The sequence below is a fragment of the Ranitomeya variabilis genome, chromosome 1 (genome assembly GCF_051348905.1).
Source record: "Ranitomeya variabilis isolate aRanVar5 chromosome 1, aRanVar5.hap1, whole genome shotgun sequence".
In the NCBI taxonomy this organism is placed as follows: Eukaryota; Metazoa; Chordata; class Amphibia; order Anura; family Dendrobatidae; genus Ranitomeya; species Ranitomeya variabilis.
Genome location: NC_135232.1, coordinates 686251415 through 686273579, shown reverse-complemented (window position 1 = coordinate 686273579; position 22165 = coordinate 686251415). Strand labels below are relative to the sequence as shown.

The 22165-nt window shown below is 46.3% G+C and overlaps 1 protein-coding gene across 1 annotated transcript in view; it reads right to left on the bottom strand.

Moving 5' to 3' along the window:
• The window catches only part of LOC143776496 (uncharacterized), a 146627-nt gene that overhangs the window by 102431 nt on the left and 22031 nt on the right, over positions 1-22165 (bottom strand). The window contains exons 2-3 of the mRNA XM_077265944.1: positions 19193-19349; positions 18981-19072 (exon numbers count right to left, since the gene is read on the bottom strand). Coding sequence (XP_077122059.1) covers positions 18981-19072; positions 19193-19349 — 249 coding nt within the window. The remainder of the gene's footprint in view (positions 1-18980; positions 19073-19192; positions 19350-22165) is intronic.

Below are 22165 nucleotides of genomic sequence, written 5' to 3'. Positions count from 1 at the left end.
CACGGACTGCAGACGGATAACGTCCGTGTGCGGTCCCTGTTTTACACGGACCCATTGACTTTATTGGGTCCGTGTAATCCGTGCGCTCCCACAAACACTGACATGTCTCCGTGTTTGGCACACGGAGACACGGTCCGCAAAAAATCAATGACATCTGCACAGATGCATTGATTTTAATGGGTCTACGTGTGTCAGTGGCTCCGGTACATGAGAAAACTGACACCTCACGTACCGGAATCACTGACGTGTGAAACCGGCCTAAGACAAACACACTGACGAGCAATACAGTAACAATGTTTTGACCTTTTGACTTTCAGACTCCATATCTCACCATCCACTACTGCTTCCAACGTGAGACTCCCATCATTTTATAGACAATCATCTTGGCTGTCTTATACACAAATGTATTGTTTATTGTTGATGCGTTTCAGATTCCACCGACTCCTTCCTCAGGACCCCCAGACAAAAATCCATCAATCGTCCTGCAGACGTTACACAAGTCTGGAAGCTTCAAATAAGGTGAGAGACTTCAACTTCAATATTGTGATGAGAAGCGTTGGCTTGAGTTTGCAAAAACGTATGAAAAGTGGACAGTATCAGATTGAAGATGGGTGATTTGGAGCGATGAGATGAAAGGCAACAGACTAGTCTCTGATGGGTGCAAATGGGTCTGGAAGAAACAAGGGAAAACGGGGCCAATGGCTGGAATCATTGAAGGAACTGTCAAGTTTTGGTAGAGGAAACCTGATCATATGGGGTTGTTTCAGGGTATGTACACACTTTCCGGATTTTTTGCGTTTTTTCGCTATTAAAACGCATACATATGCATCCCATCATTTAGAATGCATTCCGCAATTTTTGTGCATATGTCGCTTTTTTTTTCCCGCAAAAAAAAATGCATCGTGGTAAAAAACGCAGCATGTTCATTAATTTTGCAGATTTTTGGCGGATTTCCCACCATATTATTGCAAATAAATCTGCAAAAAAATCCACAAAAAAAAACGCACAAAAAACGCGAGAAAAACATGAAAAAACGCACAGGATTTCTTGCAGAAAATGTCCGGTTTTGGTCAGGAAATTTCTGCAAGAAATCCTGACGTGTGCACATAGCCTCACAGCCAAAGATGTTGGATACTTGACCAGGATCGATGGTGGTCTCACTGCTGAGCTATATGTGTATTTTGATCTGATGTTTAGATCGGACTCGGACATCACTAAGATGACATCCGAGTTCTGTTCGATTTTTACACAGACCCATAGACTTGCATTGACAATTTTGTTCTGACGTTTGGATCAGTATGGAACATATCTCCATGATTTTGTATGGACTACAAACAATCCCGGACATGTGAACTGCCCCATTCACTATTTGAGGCACAAGTGTTATCTGTGAAAAGCACGGATAGCACATCCCACCCTATTTCCTTATAGATTGTAGCTTGCGAGCAGGACCCTCACTCCCCCTGTAACTGCTGATCTGTGTCACTTTGTGATATATTTATTGCCTGTCGGTCTTCTACGGCTGTAGAAAATCGCAGCATGCTGCGTTTGTCACCGTATTGCGCAAAAAAAAAATCGCCAATGAAAGTCTATGGGGGCGAGAAAAATACGGATTACTCACGAACCAGCAGTGTGACTTGCAAGAAATACGCAGCGGTGTTATAGAGAAAAGCCGGCAATTCAATTGCAGGCTTTTGCTATCTCCTTCCCAAACCCGACAGGATATGAGACATGGTTTACATACAGTAAACCATCTCATGTCCCTTTTTTTTTTTTTTTGCATATTCCACACTACTAATGTTAGTAGTGTGTATGTGCAAAATTTGGGCCCTCTAGCTATTAAATTAAAGGGTTAAATCGCGGAAAAAAATGGCGTGGGCTCCCGCACAATTTTCTCCACCACAGTGGTAAAGCCAGTGACTGAGGGCAGATATTAATAGCCTAGAGAGGTTCCATGGTTATTGGCCCCACCTGGCTAAAAACATCTGCCCCCAGCCACCCCAGAAAAGGCACATCTGGAAGATGCGCCTAATCTGGCACTTGGCCACTCTCTTCCCACTCCCGTGTAGCGGTGGGATATGGTGTAATGAAGGGTTAATGTCACCTTGCTATTGTAAGGTGACATTAAGCCAGATTAATAATGGAGAGGCGTCAATTATGACACCTATCCATTATTAATCCAATAGTATGAAATGGTTAAGAAAACACACATACATTATTACAAAGTATTTTAACCCCTTAGTGACAGAGCCAATTTGGTACTTAATGACCGAGCCAATTTTTACAATTCTGACCACTGTCACTTTAAGAGATTATAACTCTGGAACGCTTTATCGGATCCCGCTGATTCTGAGATTGTTTTTTGTGACATATTGTACTTCAAGATAGTGGTAACATTTCTTTGATATTACTTGCGGTTATTTATGAAAAAAACGGAAATATGGCGAAAATTTTTAAAATTTTGCAATTTTCAAACTTTGTATTTTTATGCACTTAAATCAGAGAGGTATGTCACTAAAAATAGTTAATAAATAACATTTCCCACATGTCTACTTTTCTTTGGTTTGTGAAAATCGTGCTGATGTACATGATGATACATTGGTCCAAGAATTTTAGGAAAAGTACAAATTTTATTAGATAAAAACAGCAAAAAACCAAGGCAGATAGAGGATAAGTCACAAGGGAATACAACACATATGGTGCAAAAATAGGCCACGCAGAGACCAAGACCACAAATGCAAATGAATATTTTATGTACTATAATGTAAATATGTTTTGCCAAAAAGTATTACTTATGGCGCCGAGGGGTTAAATTTAACCACCGTGGCAACAGCCTCAATATTCAAACCCAAGAAAAAGAGTACGTGGGTCAAATCAATTAACAAGCATGAGGTATGTTAGTACAGGTTACCACATCATGATTTTTCTAATAGATAGCCATAGGATAGACTATTAGTAGCTAGAGAACGATGTGCTGGGCACATGTATAATAGCCCACAGACAATACAACAATTGCGGCATTACCAGAAGTGCAGAGTAGTAGAATGTGGTCAGGTCGCTGCGCGTCCGCCCCGACGTGCGTTTCGGACCTTCCTTCTTCGGGGGGCCTGCATTCTGACCACAATAGCTTACAATATATAACGAGTTCGAGTGGTCCCCACCTTTCCGGTAGAGGATGATGGTTTTGTGTCCAGGTGGGAGGAAGCGTGCAGTAGTTGCTCTAATACATTGATGCGTCTGTTAAATGACTTTAATGGCAGTAAAATAACCCAGCTTGATGCATTGATAAAAACAGCGGAGGAAGAACTAAAAACTGGTTGTACCCCTGAAAGACTCTCCAACTTTAATAGCCATATTGAAAATATGTTGGAGGGTGTGGTTAAGAAAATTCACGAAACTCAAGCAAGTAAATTAAACCGTGATTTACGTGATTATGAGAACAATCGAGTGTATATGTGGAGAAAACCACCATCACAGGGTCAACAGTTTAGACGTACCCCCTCACAAACTTCAATTTCATCTGTGAGTGATCAATCAGAAGCATCTGGGACATCTATGACTACGAGGTCCTCTAAGAGGCAGAGGGAATATAATTATCACCTCTATAAACGCCATGACTATCGTTCTTCTGAACGCTATAAAAACGACAATAAGGTAATTAATCTGAGTACCCATACCTTTACTAACTCTGATTTAGCTCTACTTAGTAGAGGTTTAACCTTTTCACCATCTGCACCCTTTGATGCCTTTACGGCTGTAAAGGATTTACATCTGTTCGCTAGGGCATTGATATTTAAGAAGTATTTTTTTGATGGCAAACTTCTTGAATTATTCCCCACAGAAGAAGAACAAATAGCGTTACGCACATTGGAGGAGCTTGCCATCAAGCACGATACCCCTGAGGGAGGTAAGGTGCCATCAACAATTCGCCCCAAGTCTAAAAAATTTCCCCCTCTGTCTTCCTGCCCTAATGTCAAATTATTTGTACAGCTGGTCACAAAAGAATTCTTGGAAATACCTCATTATATTCATGGTGATAATCTCTCTAAGCAGGAGAGGGAGCGTCTGCGCGTCCTTCAGAAACTACCTGGGGTTGTGTTTAAGCCGGCGGATAAGGGGGGTAATATTGTTGTGTGGCCAAAGGCCCTCTATGAAAGGGAAGCCTTTCGCCAATTAAATAATTCAACTTGTTACAAAAAACTTACCTTTAACCCCCTATCTGCCTACCTGACCCAACTCCAGTCTATAGTTAACAATGCCAAGGAAGTGGGAATTATTACCAACGAGCTAGCCAGTGCCCTTATGGTGACAGAGCCTACTATCCCTACTTTTTACTTGTTGCCAAAAATTCATAAGGACGCGCAGACGCCCCCTGGTCGCCCTATTATATCTGGTGGGGGCAATCTATGGCTATCTATTAGAAAAATCATGATGTGGTAACCTGTACTAACATACCTCATGCTTGTTAATTGATTTGACCCACGTACTCTTTTTCTTGGGTTTGAATATTGAGGCTGTTGCCACGGTGGTTAAATTTAACCCCTCGGCGCCATAAGAAATACTTTTTGGCAAAACATATTTACATTATAGTACATAAAATATTCATTTGCATTTGTGGTCTTGGTCTCTGCGTGGCCTATTTTTGCACCATATGTGTTGTATTCCCTTGTGACTTATCCTCTATCTGCCTTGGTTTTTTGCTGTTTTTATCTAATAAAATTTGTACTTTTCCTAAAATTCTTGGACCAATGTATCATCATGTTCTTTGGTTTGTGTATATTATCAAGATGATGGGTCATCGTACTTCCAAGTTGTTATACATGGCCTCACTATTTATTTAGTGTAAAATATTGCTACCATGTATTTGTGTCAAATAAGGTGTTCATATCAGCACAATTTTGTAAACAAATTTTTTTTTTGTTAGGGAGTTATAAGGGTTAAAAGTTGACCAGCAATTTCTCATTTTTACAACACCATGTTTTTTTTAGGGACCACATCACCTTTGAAGTCATTTTGAGGGGTCTATATGATAGAAAATAACCAAGTGTGACACCATTCTAAAAACTGCACCCCTCAAGCTGCTCAAAACCACATTCAAGAAGTTTATTAAACCTTTACGTACTTCACAGGAACTGAAACAATGTGGAAGAAAAAAATGAACATTTAACTTTTTTTGCAAACGTTTTACTTCAGAACCATTTTTTTTAATTTTCACAAGTGTAAAAACAGAAATTTAACCACAAATTTTGTTGTGCAATTTCTCCTGAGTACGCCGATACCCCATATGTGGAGGTAAACCACTGTTTGGGTGCACCGCAGAGCTTGGAAGTGAAGGAGCACCGTTTGACTGTTTCAATGCAGAATTGGCTGGAATTGAGATCGGACGCCATGTCGCGTTTGGAGAGCCCCTGATGTGATTAAACAGTGGAAACCCCCCACAAGTGACACCATTTTGGAAACTAGACCCCTTAAGGAACTTATTTAGATGTGTGGTGAGTAGTGTTGAGTGATACCGTCCGATACTTGAAAGTATCGGTATCGGCAGGGGTGAACCTAGCCTCTCCGCTGCCTGAGGCGAAAGGAAAAATGCCCCCCCCCCCCCCACACGCACACACACACACACACACACACACACACACAGTCCCTGCCTCACTGCCTGTGCACACACATCCCCCCACCGAACCCGGTAATCGCCGCTCACAGTAGCATACCAGCAGAGGTGTATCTAGGGTTTCTGGCACCAGGGGCAAGAATTCATTTTGGCCCCCCCTCCCCACCCTCCACCAAGGACATATGCGATTTGCACACTTATGGTACCTTCACACGAAACGACTTTGTAACGATATCGCTAGCGATCCGTGACGTTGCAGCGTCCTCGCTAGCGATATCGTTTAGTTCAGGGGTCCCCAACTCCAGTCCTCAAGGCCCACCAACAGGTCATGTTTTCAGGATTTCCTTAGTCTTGCCCAGGTGATAATTGCATCACCTGTGCAATACAAAGGAAATCCTGAAAACATGATCTGTTGGTGGGCCTTGAGGACTGGAGTTGGGGAACACTGGTTTAGTTTGACACGCAGCAGCGATCAGGATCCTGCTGTGATGTCGCTGGTCACTGAATAAAGTCCAGAACTTTATTTGGTCGTCCGATCGCCGTGTATCGTTGTGTTTGAAAGCAAAAGCAACGATACCAGCGATATTTTACACTGGTAACCAGGGTAAACATCGGGTTACCAAGCGCAGGGCCGCGCTTAGTAACCCGATGTTTACCCTGGTTACCAGCGTAAAAGTAAAAAAAACAAACAGTACATGCTCACCTGCGCGTCCCCCAGCGTCTGCTTCCTGACACTTACTGAGCGCCGGCCCTAAAGTGAAAGTGAAAGCACAGCGGTGACGTCACCGCTGTGCTGTTAGGGCCGGAGCTCAGTCAGTGTCAGGAAGCAGACGCTGGGGGACGCGCAGGTGAGCATGTACTGTTTGTTTTTTTTACTTTTACTCTGGTAACCAGGGTAAACATCGGGTTACTAAGCGCGGCCCTGCGCTTAGCAACCCGATGTTTACCCTGGTTACCCGGGGACCTCGGCATCGTTGGTCGCTGGAGAGCGGTCTGTGTGACAGCTCCCCAGCGATCAAACAGCGACGCTGCAGCGATCGGCATTGTTGTCGCTATCGCTGCAGCGTCGCTTCGTGTGAAGGTACCTTTAGTCATGTACCCACGAGATCCTCTCCCTAATGCTCTCAATGTTCAGTGAAAAACTGAGAGAAGCAGGAAGAGAAGCTCGTTGTCACAGGACCATGAGTATGAAAGTCACATATGAGTGAAGTGTCCATGTGACGACTACTGGAACCTGCAGAGCTGAATCCTGACATCGCAGCTTCTGAATTCTCACAACTCATGCACTGCACACTTTTAGGATTGTCCCTTGCCTGTGGACAGTCATGTCAGCACAAGCATGTGATTTGTATACTTCTGACCACATTCTGACTAGACGTGCCCAGCCTCGCTCAGTTCATTTTCATTGAGTGAGGCCACACATGTCTAGTCAGCACGTGACCGCATGCATGTAAATCACCAGCACGAGAGAATCCTGACAGCGTACAGGGCGCACTGTGAGAAGTCAGAAGTCTGCAGTCACAAAGAATGACTACAGACTCATTACAAACCTGGACATCACCTTTAATGCTCCTAACATAAATAAAAACATGAGAGTTAGTCAGTATCACAATTAACATTTACATCCAGGTACCTTATAGATGACGTCGTCTCTGGAGTCGTTCTCCTTTTCTTCATCTTGTCCAGACCCCATGATGCGTTTTCTCATCCACAGCCGTCTCTGCAGACTTCCATCTTCTCCGCTCTTTTGCAGAAAGTCTCCACATGATGCCCTTAAAGATACAAGTGTCATTATAATGCTCCTGAATGAAAAATTGCCCCTCACTATATTGTCTGCACAAAATATGACCCCCACACTGTCCCTCTTATGGTACATGCTCTTTACACTGACCTCTCCTTTCTATATACACTGTGTCCCCCCTATAGGGCCTAGTATTTATACTCCATATTTATACTCCATCCTCCCACCCTGTGTGCGTGGCTCCCCCATCCTCCCACCCTGTGTGCGTGGCTCCCCCTTCCTCCCACCCTGTGTGCGTGGCTCCCCCATCCTCCCACCCTGCGTGCGTGGCTCCCCCATCCTCCCACCCTGTGTGCGTGGCTCCCCCATCCTCCCACCCTGCGTGCGTGGCTCCCCCATCCTCCCCTGCGTGCGTGGCTCCCCCATCCTTCTCCCCTGCGTTCATGGCTCCCCCATTCTTCTCCCCTGCATTCATGGCTCCCCATCCTTCTCCCCTGCGTTCATGGCTCCCCCATCCTTCTCCCCTGCGTTCATGGCTCCCCCATTCTTCTCCCCTGCGTTCATGGCTCCCCATCCTTCTCCCCTGCGTTCATGGCTCCCCCATTCTTCTCCCCTGCGTTCATGGCTCCCCATCCTTCTCCCCTGCGTTCATGGCTCCCCCATTCTTCTCCCCTGCGTTCATGGCTCCCCATCCTTCTCCCCTGCGTTCATGGCTCCCCATCCTTCTCCCCTGCCTTTATGGCTCCCCATCCTTCTCCCCTGCGTTCATGGCTCCCCCATTCTTCTCCCCTGCGTTCATGGCTCCCCATCCTTCTCCCCTGCGTTCATGGCTCCCCCATTCTTCTCCCCTGCATTCATGGCTCCCCATCCTTCTCCCCTGCGTTCATGGCTCCCCCATTCTTCTCCCCTGCGTTCATGGCTCCCCATCCTTCTCCCCTGCGTTCATGGCTCCCCATCCTTCTCCCCTGCGTTCATGGCTCCCCATCCTTCTCCCCTGCGTTCATGGCTCCCCCATTCTTCTCCCCTGCGTTCATGGCTCCCCCATCCTTCTCCCCTGCGTGCATGGCTCCCCCATACTTTTTTTCCCTGTCATACTCACCTCTCACCGGGCGGCGCAGAACTTCCCGGCATCTCTGCAGGCTGCAGCGTCTTCCTTCCTGTCTTCAGCGGTCACATGGTAGCCCTCATTAAGGTGATGAATATGTGCATATTCATGACCTTAATGACGGTACCATGTGACCGCTGAAGACAGGAACACTGCTGGCGCTGAGACGAGACAGAGACACAGTTGCAGCCACCGCTGGAGCCTGGAGGAAGGTGAGTATTACGTCTTCAGGGAGGGGGGGCAGGAGGGAGGAGGGGGGGCGGGGAGGTTTGGAGGGGGGCGGGGAGGGATGAGGGGGGCGGGCACTTGACCCCGGAGTTTAAAAAAAAAACAAAAAAAAACCTAGCAGCGCAAATCCACTTACAGAATCTGCCGCCCCTCTCTTCTGCCACCTGAAGCAAAGAGATCAAGTCGCCTCATGGTAGCGGCGTCCCTGGGTATCGGATAGTACCGGCAAAGTATCGGATCTCGCCGATTCCGATACCCGATACCCATGCAAGTCAATGGGACACCAAGTATCGGACGGTATCCTGTTGGTTCCCAGGGTCTGAAGGAGAGGAAACTCTCCTTCAGGCCCTTGGGATCCATATGAATGTGTAAAATAAAGAATTAAAATAAAAAATATTGATATACTCACCTGTCCGGAGGCCCCTGCACCTTACCGCTGTTAACCGGCAGCTTCCGTTGCTTAAAATGAGCGCGTTCAGCACCTTCCATGACGTCACGGCTTCTGATTGGTCGCGTGCCGCTCATGTGACCGCCACGCGACCAATCACAAGCCGTGACGTCATTCTCAGGTCCTAAATTCCTAATTCTAGGAATTTAGGACCTGAGAATGACGTCACGGCTTGTGATTGGTCGCGTGGCGGTCACATGAGCGGCACGCGACCAATCAGAAGCCGTGACGTCATGGAAGGTGCTGAACGCGCTCATTTTAAGCAAAGCAGGCTGCCGGTTACTACCAGGGCGCGTCAGAGGGTGAGTATATCCCTATTTTTTATTTTAATTCTTTATTTTTTACATGGATATGGATCCCAGGGCCTGAAGGAGAGTTTCCTCTCCTTCAGACAATGGGAACCATACACTGAGAACTTCCGATTCCGATTCCCGATACCACAAAAGTATCGGATCTCGGTATCGGAATTCCGATACTTGCGGTATCGGAATGCTCAACACTAGTGGTGAGCACTTTGAACCCCCAAGTGCTTCACAGAAGTTTATAACGTAGAGCCGTGAAAATGAAAATAAAAAAATCACATTTTTTCTACAAAAATGATCTTTTTGCCCCAAAATTTTTATTTTCACAAGGGTAACAGGAGAAATTAGACCACAAAAGTTGTTGTGCAATGTCTCCTGAGTATGTCGATACCCCATATGTGGGGGTAAACCACTGTTTGGGCGCACCGCAGAGCTTGGAAGAGAAGGAGTGTCGTTTTACTTTTTCAATGTAGAATTGGCGGGAATTGAGATCGGACGCCATGTCACGTTTGGAGAGCCGCTGATGTGCCTAAACAGTGGAAACCCTCCACAAATGACACCATTTTGGAAACTAGACCCCCCAAGGAACTTATCTAGATGTAAGGTGAGCACTTTAAAACCCCCAGGTGCTTCACAGAAGTTTATAATGTAGAGCCATGAAAATAAAAAAAAAATCGCATTTTTTCTACTAAAATGATATTTTTGTCTCCAAATTTTTATTTTACCAAGGGTAACAGGAGAAAATGGACCCCAGAAGTTGTTGTACAATTTGTCCTGAGTACGCCGACACCCCATATGTGGGGGTAAACCACTGTTTGGGCGCATGGCTGAGCTCAGAAGCAAAGGAGCGCCATTTGACTTTTCAATGCAAAATTAACTGGAATTGAGATCGGACGCCATGTCGCGTTTGGAGAGCCCCTGATGTGCCTAAACAGTAGAAACCCCCCAAAAGTGACCCCATTTTGGAAACTAGATCCCCCATGGAACTTATCTAGATGTGTAGTGAGAACTTTGAATGCCCAAGTGCATCCCAGAAGTTTATAATGCAGAGTCGTGAAAATAAAAAATATTTTTTTTTTAACAAAAAAGATTTTTTAGCCCCCAAGTTTTTATTTTCACAAGGTTAACAAGAGAAATTGGACCCCAAAAGTTGTTTTCCAATTTGTCCTGAGTATGCTGGTTCCCCATATGTGGGGGTAAATGTTATGACCCCAGTGGACAGGGTCTCAGAGGAACGTGTAAGTCTGCAAGATACAAAAATCCAGCTCATAGGGCTGTGGTAACTGGGTTGACCAAATAGCTACTCCTAACGCCAACACTAGAAGTAGCCGGGGATCATGCCTACGGTGATCGCTAGATGACTCGCGCCAGCCGGAGAATCTAACTACCCCTAGGAGAAGAAAACAAAGACCTCTCTTGCCTCCAGAGAAAAGGACCCCAAAGTAAGATACAAGCCCCCCACAAATAATAACGGTGAGGTAAGAGGAAATGACAAACACAGAAATGAACCAGGTTCAGCAAAGAGAGGCCAGCTTACTAATAGCAGAATATAGCAAGATAACTTATCTGGTCAACAAAAACCCTATAAAAATCCACGCTGGAGATTCAAGAACCCCCGAACCGTCTAACGGTCCGGGGGGAGAACACCAGCCCCCTAGAGCTTCCAGCAAAGGTCAGGATACAGATAGGAACAAGCTGGACAAAAATACCAAACAAAACAAAAGCAAAAAGCAAAGAAGCAGACTTAGCTTGAAAAACAGGAACCAGGATCAGAGGACAAGAGCACAACAGATTAGCTCTGATTTCAACGATGCCAGGCATTGAACTGAAGGTCCAGGGAGCTTATATAGCAACGCCCCTGAACTAACGGCCCAGGTGAGGATATAGGAAAAGACAGACGCTCCAGAGTCAAATCACTAATGACCACTAGAGGGAGCAAAAAGCAAAATCACAACAGGTCAACCACTGTTTGGGCGCACGGCAGAGCTCGGAAGGGAAGGAGCGCCATTTTGGAATGCAGGCTTTGATAGAATGGTCTGCGGGCGTTATGTTGCATTTGCAGAGCCACTGATGTACCTAAACATTAGAAACCCCTCACAAGTGACCCCATTATGGAAACTAGACCCCCCAAGGAACTTATCTAGATATGTGGTGAGAACTTTGAATGCCCAAGTGCTTCACAGAAGTTTATAATGCAGAGTAGTGAAAATAGAAAATATTTTTTTTTCCACAAAAAAAATTTTTTAGCCCCCAAGTTTTTATTTTCACAAGGGTAACAAGACAAATTGGATGCCAAAAGTTGTTGTCCAATTTATCCCGAGTACGCTGATGCCCCATATGTGGGGGTAAACCACTGTTTGGGCGCACGGCAGAGCTCAGAAGGGAGGGAGCACCATTTGACTTTTTTAGCGCAAAATTGGCTGTCGTGTTTGGAGACCCCCTGATGTACCTAAACAGTGGAAACCCCCCAATTCTAACTCCAACCCTAACTACAACACACTCCTAACCCTAATCTCAACCCGATCCATAATCCTAATCACAACCCTAACGATAATCACAACCCTAACCCCAAAACAGCCCTAATCTCAACCCTAACCATAACCCTAATCAAAACCCTAAATCCAACACACCCCTAACCCTAATCTCAACCCTAACCTCAATCCTAACCCTAATCCCAATACACCCCTAACCCTAATCCCAACCCTAACCTTAACCCTAATCCCAACCCTAACCCTAATCCCAACCCTAATCCCAAACGTAACCCTAATCCCAAACGTAACCCTAATACCAACCCTAATCCAAACCCTAACCCTAATCCCAACTCTAACCCTAACTTTAGCCCCAACTCTAACCCTAATTTTAGCCCCAACCCTAGCCCTGACCCTAACTTTAGCCCTAACCCTAACCCTAAATTTAGCCCCAACCCTAACCCTAAATTTAACCCTAACCCTAGCCCTAACTTTAGCCCCAACCCTAACCCTAAGGCTACTTTCACACTTGCGTCGTGTGGCATCCGTCGCAATCCGTCGTTTTGGACAAAAAACGGATCCTGCAAATGTGCCCACAGGATGCCTTTTTTGCCCATAGACTTGTATTACCGACGGATGGCCACACTGTTGTGATCCCAATGGCAGGGGACCTCAGAGATTACAGCAAAGTCTGCAAAACATAAATACCAGCTCATAGGGAAGTGGTAACTAGGCTGACCATATACCTGATCCTAGCACAAAACACTAACAGCAGCCGGGGAACGTGCCTATGTTGATCCTAGACGTCTCGCGCCAGCCGGAGAACTAACTAACCCTATCAGGGAAAATAAGACCTCTCTTGCCTCCAGAGAAAAAGACCCCAAAGTAATACAAGCCCCCAACAAATAATAACGGTGAGGTAAGAAGAAAAGACAAACGTAAGAATGAACTAGATTTAGCAAAGAGAGGCCCACTGACTAATAGCAGAATATAGTAAGAAGACTTATATGGTCAGCAAAAAACCCTGCAAAATATCCACGCTGAATATCCAAGAACCCCCAAACCGACTGACGGCGTGGGGGGAGAATATCAGCCCCCTAGAGCTTCCAGCGATAACAGGAATCACATTTTGTACAAGCTGGACAAAAAATATGAACAATGCAAATGATCAAAAGTATGAAAGCAGGACTTAGCTTATCTTGCAAAGAACCAGGACCTGCAGACAGGAGCAAACAGAAGTGAACTGATTACAACGATGCCAGGCACTGGACTGAGAATCCAGGAAGTTTAAATAGCAACACCCCAGGCCTAACGAAGCAGGTGAGTACCAACCTGGGAAAGGACAATCCAAGTGCCAAACCACTAGTGACCACAAGAGGGAGCCAAGAAGTATAGTTCACAACAGTACCCCCCTTTAAGGAGGGGTCACCGAACCCTCACCAAGACCACCAGGGCGATCAGGATGAGCAGCGTGGAAGGCACGAACCAAATCGGCCGCATGAACATCCGAAGCGACCACCCAGGAATTATCCTCCTGACCATAGCCCTTCCATTTGACCAAATACTGAAGCCTCCGTCTAGAGAGACGAGAATCCAAGATCTTCTCCACCACGTACTCCAACTCGCTCTCAACCAACACCGGAGCAGGAGGCTCAACAGCAGGAACCACATGCACAACGTACCGCCGCAACAAAGACCTATGGAACACGTTGTGAATGGCAAACGACACAGGAAGATCCAAACGAAAAGAAACCGGGTTAAGAACTTCCAAAATTTTATAAGGACCAATAAAGCGAGGCTTAAACTTAGGAGAGGAAACCTTCAGAGGGACATACCGAGAAGACAACCAAACCAATTCCCCAACACGAAGTCGGGGGCCCACACCGCGGCGGCGGTTGGCAAAACGCTGACCCTTCTCCTGTGACAACTTCAAGTTGTCCACCACATGATTCCAAATCCGCTGCAACCTATCCACCACAGAATCCACCCCAGGACAGTCAGAAGACTCAACATGACCCGAGGAGAAACGAGGATGAAAACCAGAGTTGCAGAAGAATGGCGAAACCAAGGTAGCGGAACTAGCCCGATTATTAAGGGCAAACTCAGCCAACGGCAAGATGGTCACCCAATCATCCTGGTCCGCAGAAACAAAACATCTCAAATAAGCCTCCAGTGTCTGATTAGTTCGCTCCGTTTGACCATTAGTCTGAGGATGGAAGGCAGATGAAAACGACAAATCAATGCCCATTTTAGCACAAAAAGAACGCCAGAATCTGGACACAAACTGGGATCCTCTGTCGGACACGATATTCTCCGGAATGCCGTGCAAACGAACCACATTCTGAAAAAACAAAGGAACCAGATCGGAAGAGGAAGGCAACTTAGGCAAGGGTACCAAATGGACCATCTTGGAAAAACGATCACACACCACCCAGATGACAGACATTCCTTGAGACACCGGAAGATCAGAAATGAAATCCATGGAAATGTGTGTCCAAGGCCTCTTCGGGACGGGCAAGGGCAAAAGCAACCCGCTAGCACGAGAACAACAAGGCTTAGCCCGAGCACAAGTCCCACAGGACTGCACAAATGACCGAACATCCCGTGACAAGGAAGGCCACCAAAAGGACCTAGCCACCAAATCTCGGGTACCAAAAATTCCCGGATGCCCTGCCAACACCGAGGAATGAACCTCGGAAATGACTCTGCTGGTCCATTTATCAGGAACAAACAGTCTGTCGGGTGGACACGAGTCAGGTCTACCAGCCTGAAATCTCTGCAACACACGTCGCAAATCCGGAGATATGGCCGACACGATTACTCCCTCTTTAAGAATACCAGCTGGCTCCGAGACTCCAGGAGAGTCAGGCACAAAGCTCCTAGAGAGAGCATCAGCCTTAACATTCTTCGAACCAGGCAGGTATGAGACCACAAAGTCAAAACGGGAGAAAAACAATGACCAACGGGCCTGTCTAGGATTCAGGCGTTTAGCAGACTCGAGATACATCAGATTTTTGTGATCAGTCAAGACCACCACACGATGCTTAGCACCCTCGAGCCAATGACGCCACTCCTCAAATGCCAACTTCATGGCCAACAACTCCCGATTACCAACATCATAGTTCCGCTCAGCAGGCGAAAACTTCCTAGAGAAAAAGGCACATGGTCTCATCACAGAACAACCAGAGCCTCTCTGCGACAAAACAGCCCCAGCACCGATCTCAGAAGCATCCACTTCAACCTGAAAGGGAAGTGAGACATCAGGCTGGCACAAAACAGGCGCCGAAGTAAACCGGCGCTTCAGCTCCTGGAAGGCCTCCACGGCTGCAGGAGCCCAATTAGCCACATCAGAACCTTTCTTGGTCATATCCGTCAAAGGTTTAACAACGCTAGAAAAATTAGCGATAAAGCGACGGTAGAAATTAGCAAACCCCAAGAACTTCTGAAGACTCTTAACAGACGTGGGCTGAGTCCAATCATGAATAGCTCGGACCTTGACTGGGTCCATCTCCACAGCAGAAGGGGAGAAAATAAAACCCAAAAAGGAAACCTTCTGCACTCCAAAGAGACACTTTGAGCCCTTCACAAACAAAGCGTTATCACGCAAAACCTGAAACACCATCCTGACCTGCTTTACATGAGAATCCCAATCATCCGAGAAAACTAGAATATCATCCAGATACACAATCAAAAATTTATCCAGATACTTCCGGAAGATATCATGCATAAAGGACTGAAACACTGAAGGGGCATTAGAGAGCCCAAAGGGCATCACCAAGTATTCAAAATGACCTTCGGGCGTATTGAATGCAGTTTTCCATTCATCTCCCTGCTTAATGCGCACAAGGTTGTACGCACCACGAAGATCTATCTTGGTGAACCACTTGGCACCCTTAATCCGAGCAAACAAGTCTGACAATAGAGGCAAAGGATACTGAAATTTAACAGTGATTTTATTCAGAAGCCGATAGTCTATACAAGGTCTCAAAGACCTGTCTTTCTTGGCCACAAAAAAGAATCCCGCACCGAGAGGGGAAGAGGATGGACGAATATGCCCCTTCTCCAAAGACTCCTTGACATAAGAACGCATCGCGGCATGCTCGGGTACAGACAAATTAAATAATCGTCCCTTAGGAAATTTACTGCCAGGAATCAAATCTATAGCGCAGTCACAGTCCCTATGAGGAGGAAGAGCACTGGACCTGGACTCACTGAATACATCCCGATAGTCACACAAATACTCAGGAACTTCTGAAGGAGTAGAAGTAGCAATAGACACCGGCGGAGAATAACAATGAATTCCCTGACAACCCCAACTTGAGACAGACATAGCCTTCCAATCCAAAACAGGATTATGGGTCTGTAACCATGGCAGACCTAAAACGACCAAATCATTCATTTTATGCAGAACAAGAAAACGAATCACCTCCCGATGTTCAGGAGTCATGCACATGGTCACTTGTGTCCAATACTGCGGTTTATTTTCCGCCAGTGGCGTAGCATCAATTCCTCTGAGAGGAATTGGAACCTTTAAAGGCTCCAGGACAAAACCGCAGCGCTTGGCAAACGACAAGTCCATAAGACTCAGGGCAGCACCTGAAACAACAAATGCCATAACAGGGTAGGAAGACAATGAACAAATTAAAGTCACAGACAAAATAAATTTAGGCTGCAAATTACCAATGGTGACAGGACTGACAACCTTGGTTAGGCGTTTAGAGCATGCTGATATAACATGTGTAGAATCACCACAGTAAAAACACAGCCCATTCTGACGTCTATGATTTTGTCGTTCGGTTCTAGTCAGGATTCTATGACATTGCATTGAGACAGGTGTCTGTTCAGACAACACCGCCAGAGGTTTAGCGGATTTGCGCTCCCGCAAACGCCGATCAATCTGAATAGCCAGCGCCATAGAATCATTCAGACTTGTAGGAATTGTAAAACCCACCATCACATTCTTAATGGCTTCAGAAAGGCCATTTCTGAAATTTGCGGCCAGAGCACATTCATTCCATCGAGTAAGCACGGACCATTTCCGAAATTTTTGGCAGTACACCTCAGCTTCATCCTGGCCCTGAGAGATGGCCAGTAGAGCTTTTTCTGCCTGAATTTCAAGATTAGGCTCCTCATAAAGCAATCCGAGCGCCAGAAAAAACGCATCAACATCCGCCAATGCAGGATCTCCTGGCGCTAACGAGAAAGCCCAATCCTGAGGGTCGCCACGCAAGAAGGAGATAACAATTTTAACTTGCTGAGCTGAATCTCCAGACGAACGAGGTTTCAAAGATAGAAACAATTTACAATTATTCCTAAAATTCCTAAATTTAAATCGATCTCCAGAGAACAGCTCAGGAATAGGTATCTTAGGCTCTGACATAGGACTGCTAACAACAAAATCCTGAATGCCCTGCACACGTGCAGCAAGCTGATCCACACTAGTAATCAAGGTCTGAACATTCATGTCTGCAGCAAAGCTTCAAGCCACTCAGAGATAAAGGGGAGGAAGAAAAAAAAAAAAAAAAAAAAAACTCAGAACTTCTTTTCTTTTAATCCCACTTCAGCAATGCATTAACTATTTATAGGCCTGGCATACTGTTGTGATCCCAATGGCAGGGGACCTCAGAGATTACAGCAAAGTCTGCAAAACATAAATACCAGCTCATAGGGAAGTGGTAACTAGGCTGACCATATACCTGATCCTAGCACAAAACACTAACAGCAGCCGGGGAACGTGCCTACGTTGATCCTAGACGTCTCGCGCCAGCCGGAGAACTAACTAAATGGCGGACACGTCACACAAAAAAAGTTACATGTAGCTTTTTTGTGCCGACGGTCCGCCAAAGCACGACGAATCCGTCGCACGACGGATGCGACGTGTGACAATCCGTCGCAATGCGTCTTTAATGCAAGTCAATGGAGAAAAAACGCATCCTGCAAGCACTTTTGCAGGATGCGTTTTTTCTCCAACGACGCATTGCGACGGAAGCCAAAAAACGCTAGTGTGAAAGTAGTCTAACCCTAACCCTAAATTTAGCCCCAACCCCAACCCTAAATTTAGCCCCAACCCTAATTTTAGCCCCAACTCGTCTCTCCTGCTGGCCGGCAGATGGCAGCAGATGGCGGGCGCACTGCGCATGCGCCCGCTATTTTCTTTCCCGAGGAAAAAGCCGGCAGGAGGAGACGCAGAAGGACCCAGGGACACCGGGTGAGTATGATAGGGTCCCCGAATCCCCCTATTTCTCTGTCCTCTGATGTGCGATCACATCAGAGGACAGAGAATTACAGATCGCTTTTTTTCTTTTGCGGTCGCCAGTAAACAGTTAACAGTTGCGGCGATCGCAAAACAGGGGTCGGTAAAAAACGACCCCGATCATGTTCTTTGGGGTCTCGGCTACCCCCGGCAGCCAAGACCCCAAAGATCTTCCGGGTGCTGGGCGGCGGGCGCACTGCGCATGCGCCCGCCATTTTTTCCCCAGCTGGAGATCAGGAGTAAGGTTTTCCGACATACCCTGCTCAATTTGGTTAAAAAAATGATGAGCTGGCCTCTGGAGGTCGGCTTTAACTTGATCAAGGCTTTTGGTGACCTCCTGGATATGGGCATTTCAAGAGGTTATGTGAAACATCCATTCGGTCACCTAAAGCCTTGATTGCTTACACTATGGCTGGTCCAAATAACTAAAGCAATTGTTACCATCCACCTCTTGTGTCTCCCCATTTCCTCATAGATTGTAAGCTTGCGAGCAGCAGGGCCCTCATTCCTCCTGGTATCTGTTTTGAACTGTGATTTCTGTTATGCTGTAATGTCTGTTGTCTGTATAAGTCCCCTCTATAAGTTGTAAAGCGCTGCGGAATATGTTGGCGCTATATAAATAAAATTATTATTATTATAAATTATTATTATTGCTTCGTGTAAAACCCAGCTCAAGTGCAAAAACTCGGGCATGAGTGTCCTGTCCAAAGCCCTCTGCCGCTGCCGGGATGTGACCAAAAAAAAGGGGGCAGTGGAAGAGCACTGCGAAAGGGGAAGACCTGATGGACCAGCTCCCTGGTCTCCAGTTAGTGTGGAAGGCCCACCTGCTGCTGCGCTGCTGGATGGCTGGGACGGGTCCGTGGCTGTCGGATGAAGGACCGCTCCAGAACCTGGGCCGACAGTCGTGCTGTATGTGCTGTGAAAAAAGTAAAAAGAAAATTAATACCAAAAATTAACCAGACGCAAAATCCTGTGGAATTTAAAAATACAGATTATGGCAATACAACACAACCTAATGCACGTGATAAATACTTACGTTCTCTGGGCAAGGACCGGTCTTAGAAATGCCAATACTTGATGATATTTGTATCGTCTGATCCTTGCTCCTGAAGCACTGGGAACACGACTCTCTTCACACAGGTCCTTGTTGAAGCGGTCCTTCATCAAACGCCAACGTGTTTTTTCTTTGTCCACTGTTAAAAAAAAACCCTTATGGTCAGAAAATGGACTTTTTGCCGTGCTCATCCAACTGTGTGTGATGAGAGAAAAACGCCTCTAGAAATTACTACATGTTTCATTTCTGCATCCAAACGCAAGCATAGAAAAGACGCATGCGTCGTCAAACGCGGCAAAACGCATACAAAAAAAGCATGCGTTTTTAATGTTAAATATAGGTTAAAAAAACGCATGCGTTTTTTTGCGCTAAAACACAGCGGCAAAAAACGCAAATGTGAAACCATCCTTAGGCTACTTTCACACATCAGGTTTTTGGTTTCAGGCTAAATCCGGCAAGTTTGCAAAAAACGGATCCGGCGTAAATTGTGGAAACCTGATGCACTGGATCCGTTTTTTAGCTGGATCCGGCATTCTTTACTGCGCATGGATTTTTGACTTCCTGATGAGAGAGAGAGAGAGAGAGAGAGAGAGAGAGAGAGAGAGATTTTTTTCCCATGCCAGAATCGAAAACGAAGCTTCTGGGCATGCTCAATGTGCAAAAAACGGATTCGGTAGCCGGAACCGTTCATTCACACACCCGTTCCATGTGTTTATTGCCGGAAAACGTCCCTTCAGGCTTTTTCGCTGCACAGAAAAAAACGTTGCAGTGGACGTTTTTTGTGTCTGGCAAAAGAGCCTGAAGGGACGGATCTGGCACAAAACGGATGAAACACATGCCCTTCAGGCACAATCCGGCGCTAATACAACTGTATGGGAAAAAAACGGATCGTAAAAAAAAAACTGATCCGTTTTTTCCAAAAACTACAGCTACAGTGTTCATTTTAGGACATGGTCACAAATCAAAGTCAAACATCAGAAATACTCTGTCTGATACCTCATTCTGATACTTGACTCTTATACCTGACTTTCACACATGGTCACAAATCAAAGTCAAACATCAGAAATACTCTGTCTGATACCTGACTCTGATACCTGACTCTGATACCTGACTCTGATACCTGACTCTGATACCTGACTCTGATACCTGACTCTGATACCTGACTCTGGTACCTGACTCTGGTACCTGACTCTGGTACCTGACTCTGGTACCTGACTCTGGTACCTGACTCTGGTACCTGACTCTGGTACCTGACTCTGGTACCTGACTCTGGTACCTGAGTCTGATACCTGAGTCTGATACATGAAATTAGTAAAATTAGTAAAATTAGCTAAAATTAGTACCTGGGATCACTTGAGCTTCCATCGCCAGTTAAGCTGATGGGTGAGTGGTTAAGTTCCTGGTTTATGGAATGGAAAACTTTTGAGTTCGATCCCCAAATAATCTTTTTTTTGCTTTTTTTCTTAACCCCTTCCCGACCTTTGACGCATACGCTGCGTCATGAAAGTCTGTGCCAATCCGACCTATGACGCAGCGTATGCGTCATGGAATGATCGTGTCCCTGCAGATCGGGTGAAAGGGTTAACTCCAATCTCACCCGATCTGCAGAGACAGGGGGAGTGGTGCTTCAGCCCAGGGGGGGTAGCTTCACCCCCCCCGTGGCTACGATCGCTCTGATTGGCTGTTGAAAGTGAAACTGCCAATCAGAGCGATTTGTAATATTTCACCTAAAAAACTGGTGAAATATTACAATCCAGCCATGGCCGATGCTGCAATATCATCGGCCATGGCTGGAAATACTGAAGTGACCCCCCCCACACCCACCGATCGCCCCCCAGTCCTCCGTTATGGGCTCCGGTCCCCTCCGTCCGCCTGCCGGCTCCCCAGTCCTCCTGTCCGCTCCCTCCTTGTTTGGATTCACCCCCCCTGTGGTCCGATTACCCCCCCCTGTGCTCCGATCCACCCCCCCACCACCCCTTCATACTTACCGATCCTCCAGGTGTCCGTACGTCTCCTCGCTGGGCGCCGCCATCTTCCAAAATGGCGGGCGCATGCTCAGTGCGCCCGCCAAATCTGCCAGCCGGCAGATTCCTTACAAGTACATTTTGATCGCTGTGGTAGGTTCTATCACAGCGATCAAAATAAAAAAAATAATAAATACCCCCCCCCTTTATCACCCCCATAGGTAGGGACAATAATAAAATAAAGAAAATATTTTATTTTTATTTTTTTCGTTTTCCACTAGGGTTAGGGTTAGAACTAGGGGTAGGGTTAGGGGTAGGGTTAAGGTTACGGGTAGGGTTAGGGTTAGGGGTAGGGTTAGGGTTAGGGCATGTGCACACAGTGCGGATTTGGCTGCGGATCTGCAGCGGATTGGCCGCGGATCCGCAGCGGATTGGCCGCTGCGAATTCGTAGCAGTTTTCCATCAGGTTTACAGTACCATGTACACCTATGGAAAACCAAATCCGCTGTGCCCATGGTGCGGAAAATTCCGTGCAGAAACGCTGCGTTGTATTTTCCGCAGCATGTCAATTCTTTGTGCGGATTCCGCAGCGTTTTACACCTGTTCCTCAATAGGAATACGCACACAAAAAAAAACAGGAAATCTGCTGTAAATCTGCAGGTAAAATGCAGTGCCTTTTACCTGCAGATTTTTCAAAAATCGTGCGGAAAAATCTCACACGAATCCGCAACGTGGGCACATAGCCTTAGGGTTAGGGTTGGAATTAGAGTTAGGGTTGGAAATAGGGCTAGGGTTGGAAATAGGGTTAAGATTAGGCTTGTGGTTAGGGTTACGGATAGGGTTAGGGATGTGTTGGGGGTTACAGTTGTGGTTAGGGTTGGGATTAGGGTTAGGGTTGGGATTAGGGTTAGGATTAGGGTTAGGGTTGGAATTAGGGTTACGGGTGTGTTGCGGTTAGGGTTGTGGTTAGGGGTGTGTTGGGGTTAGGGTT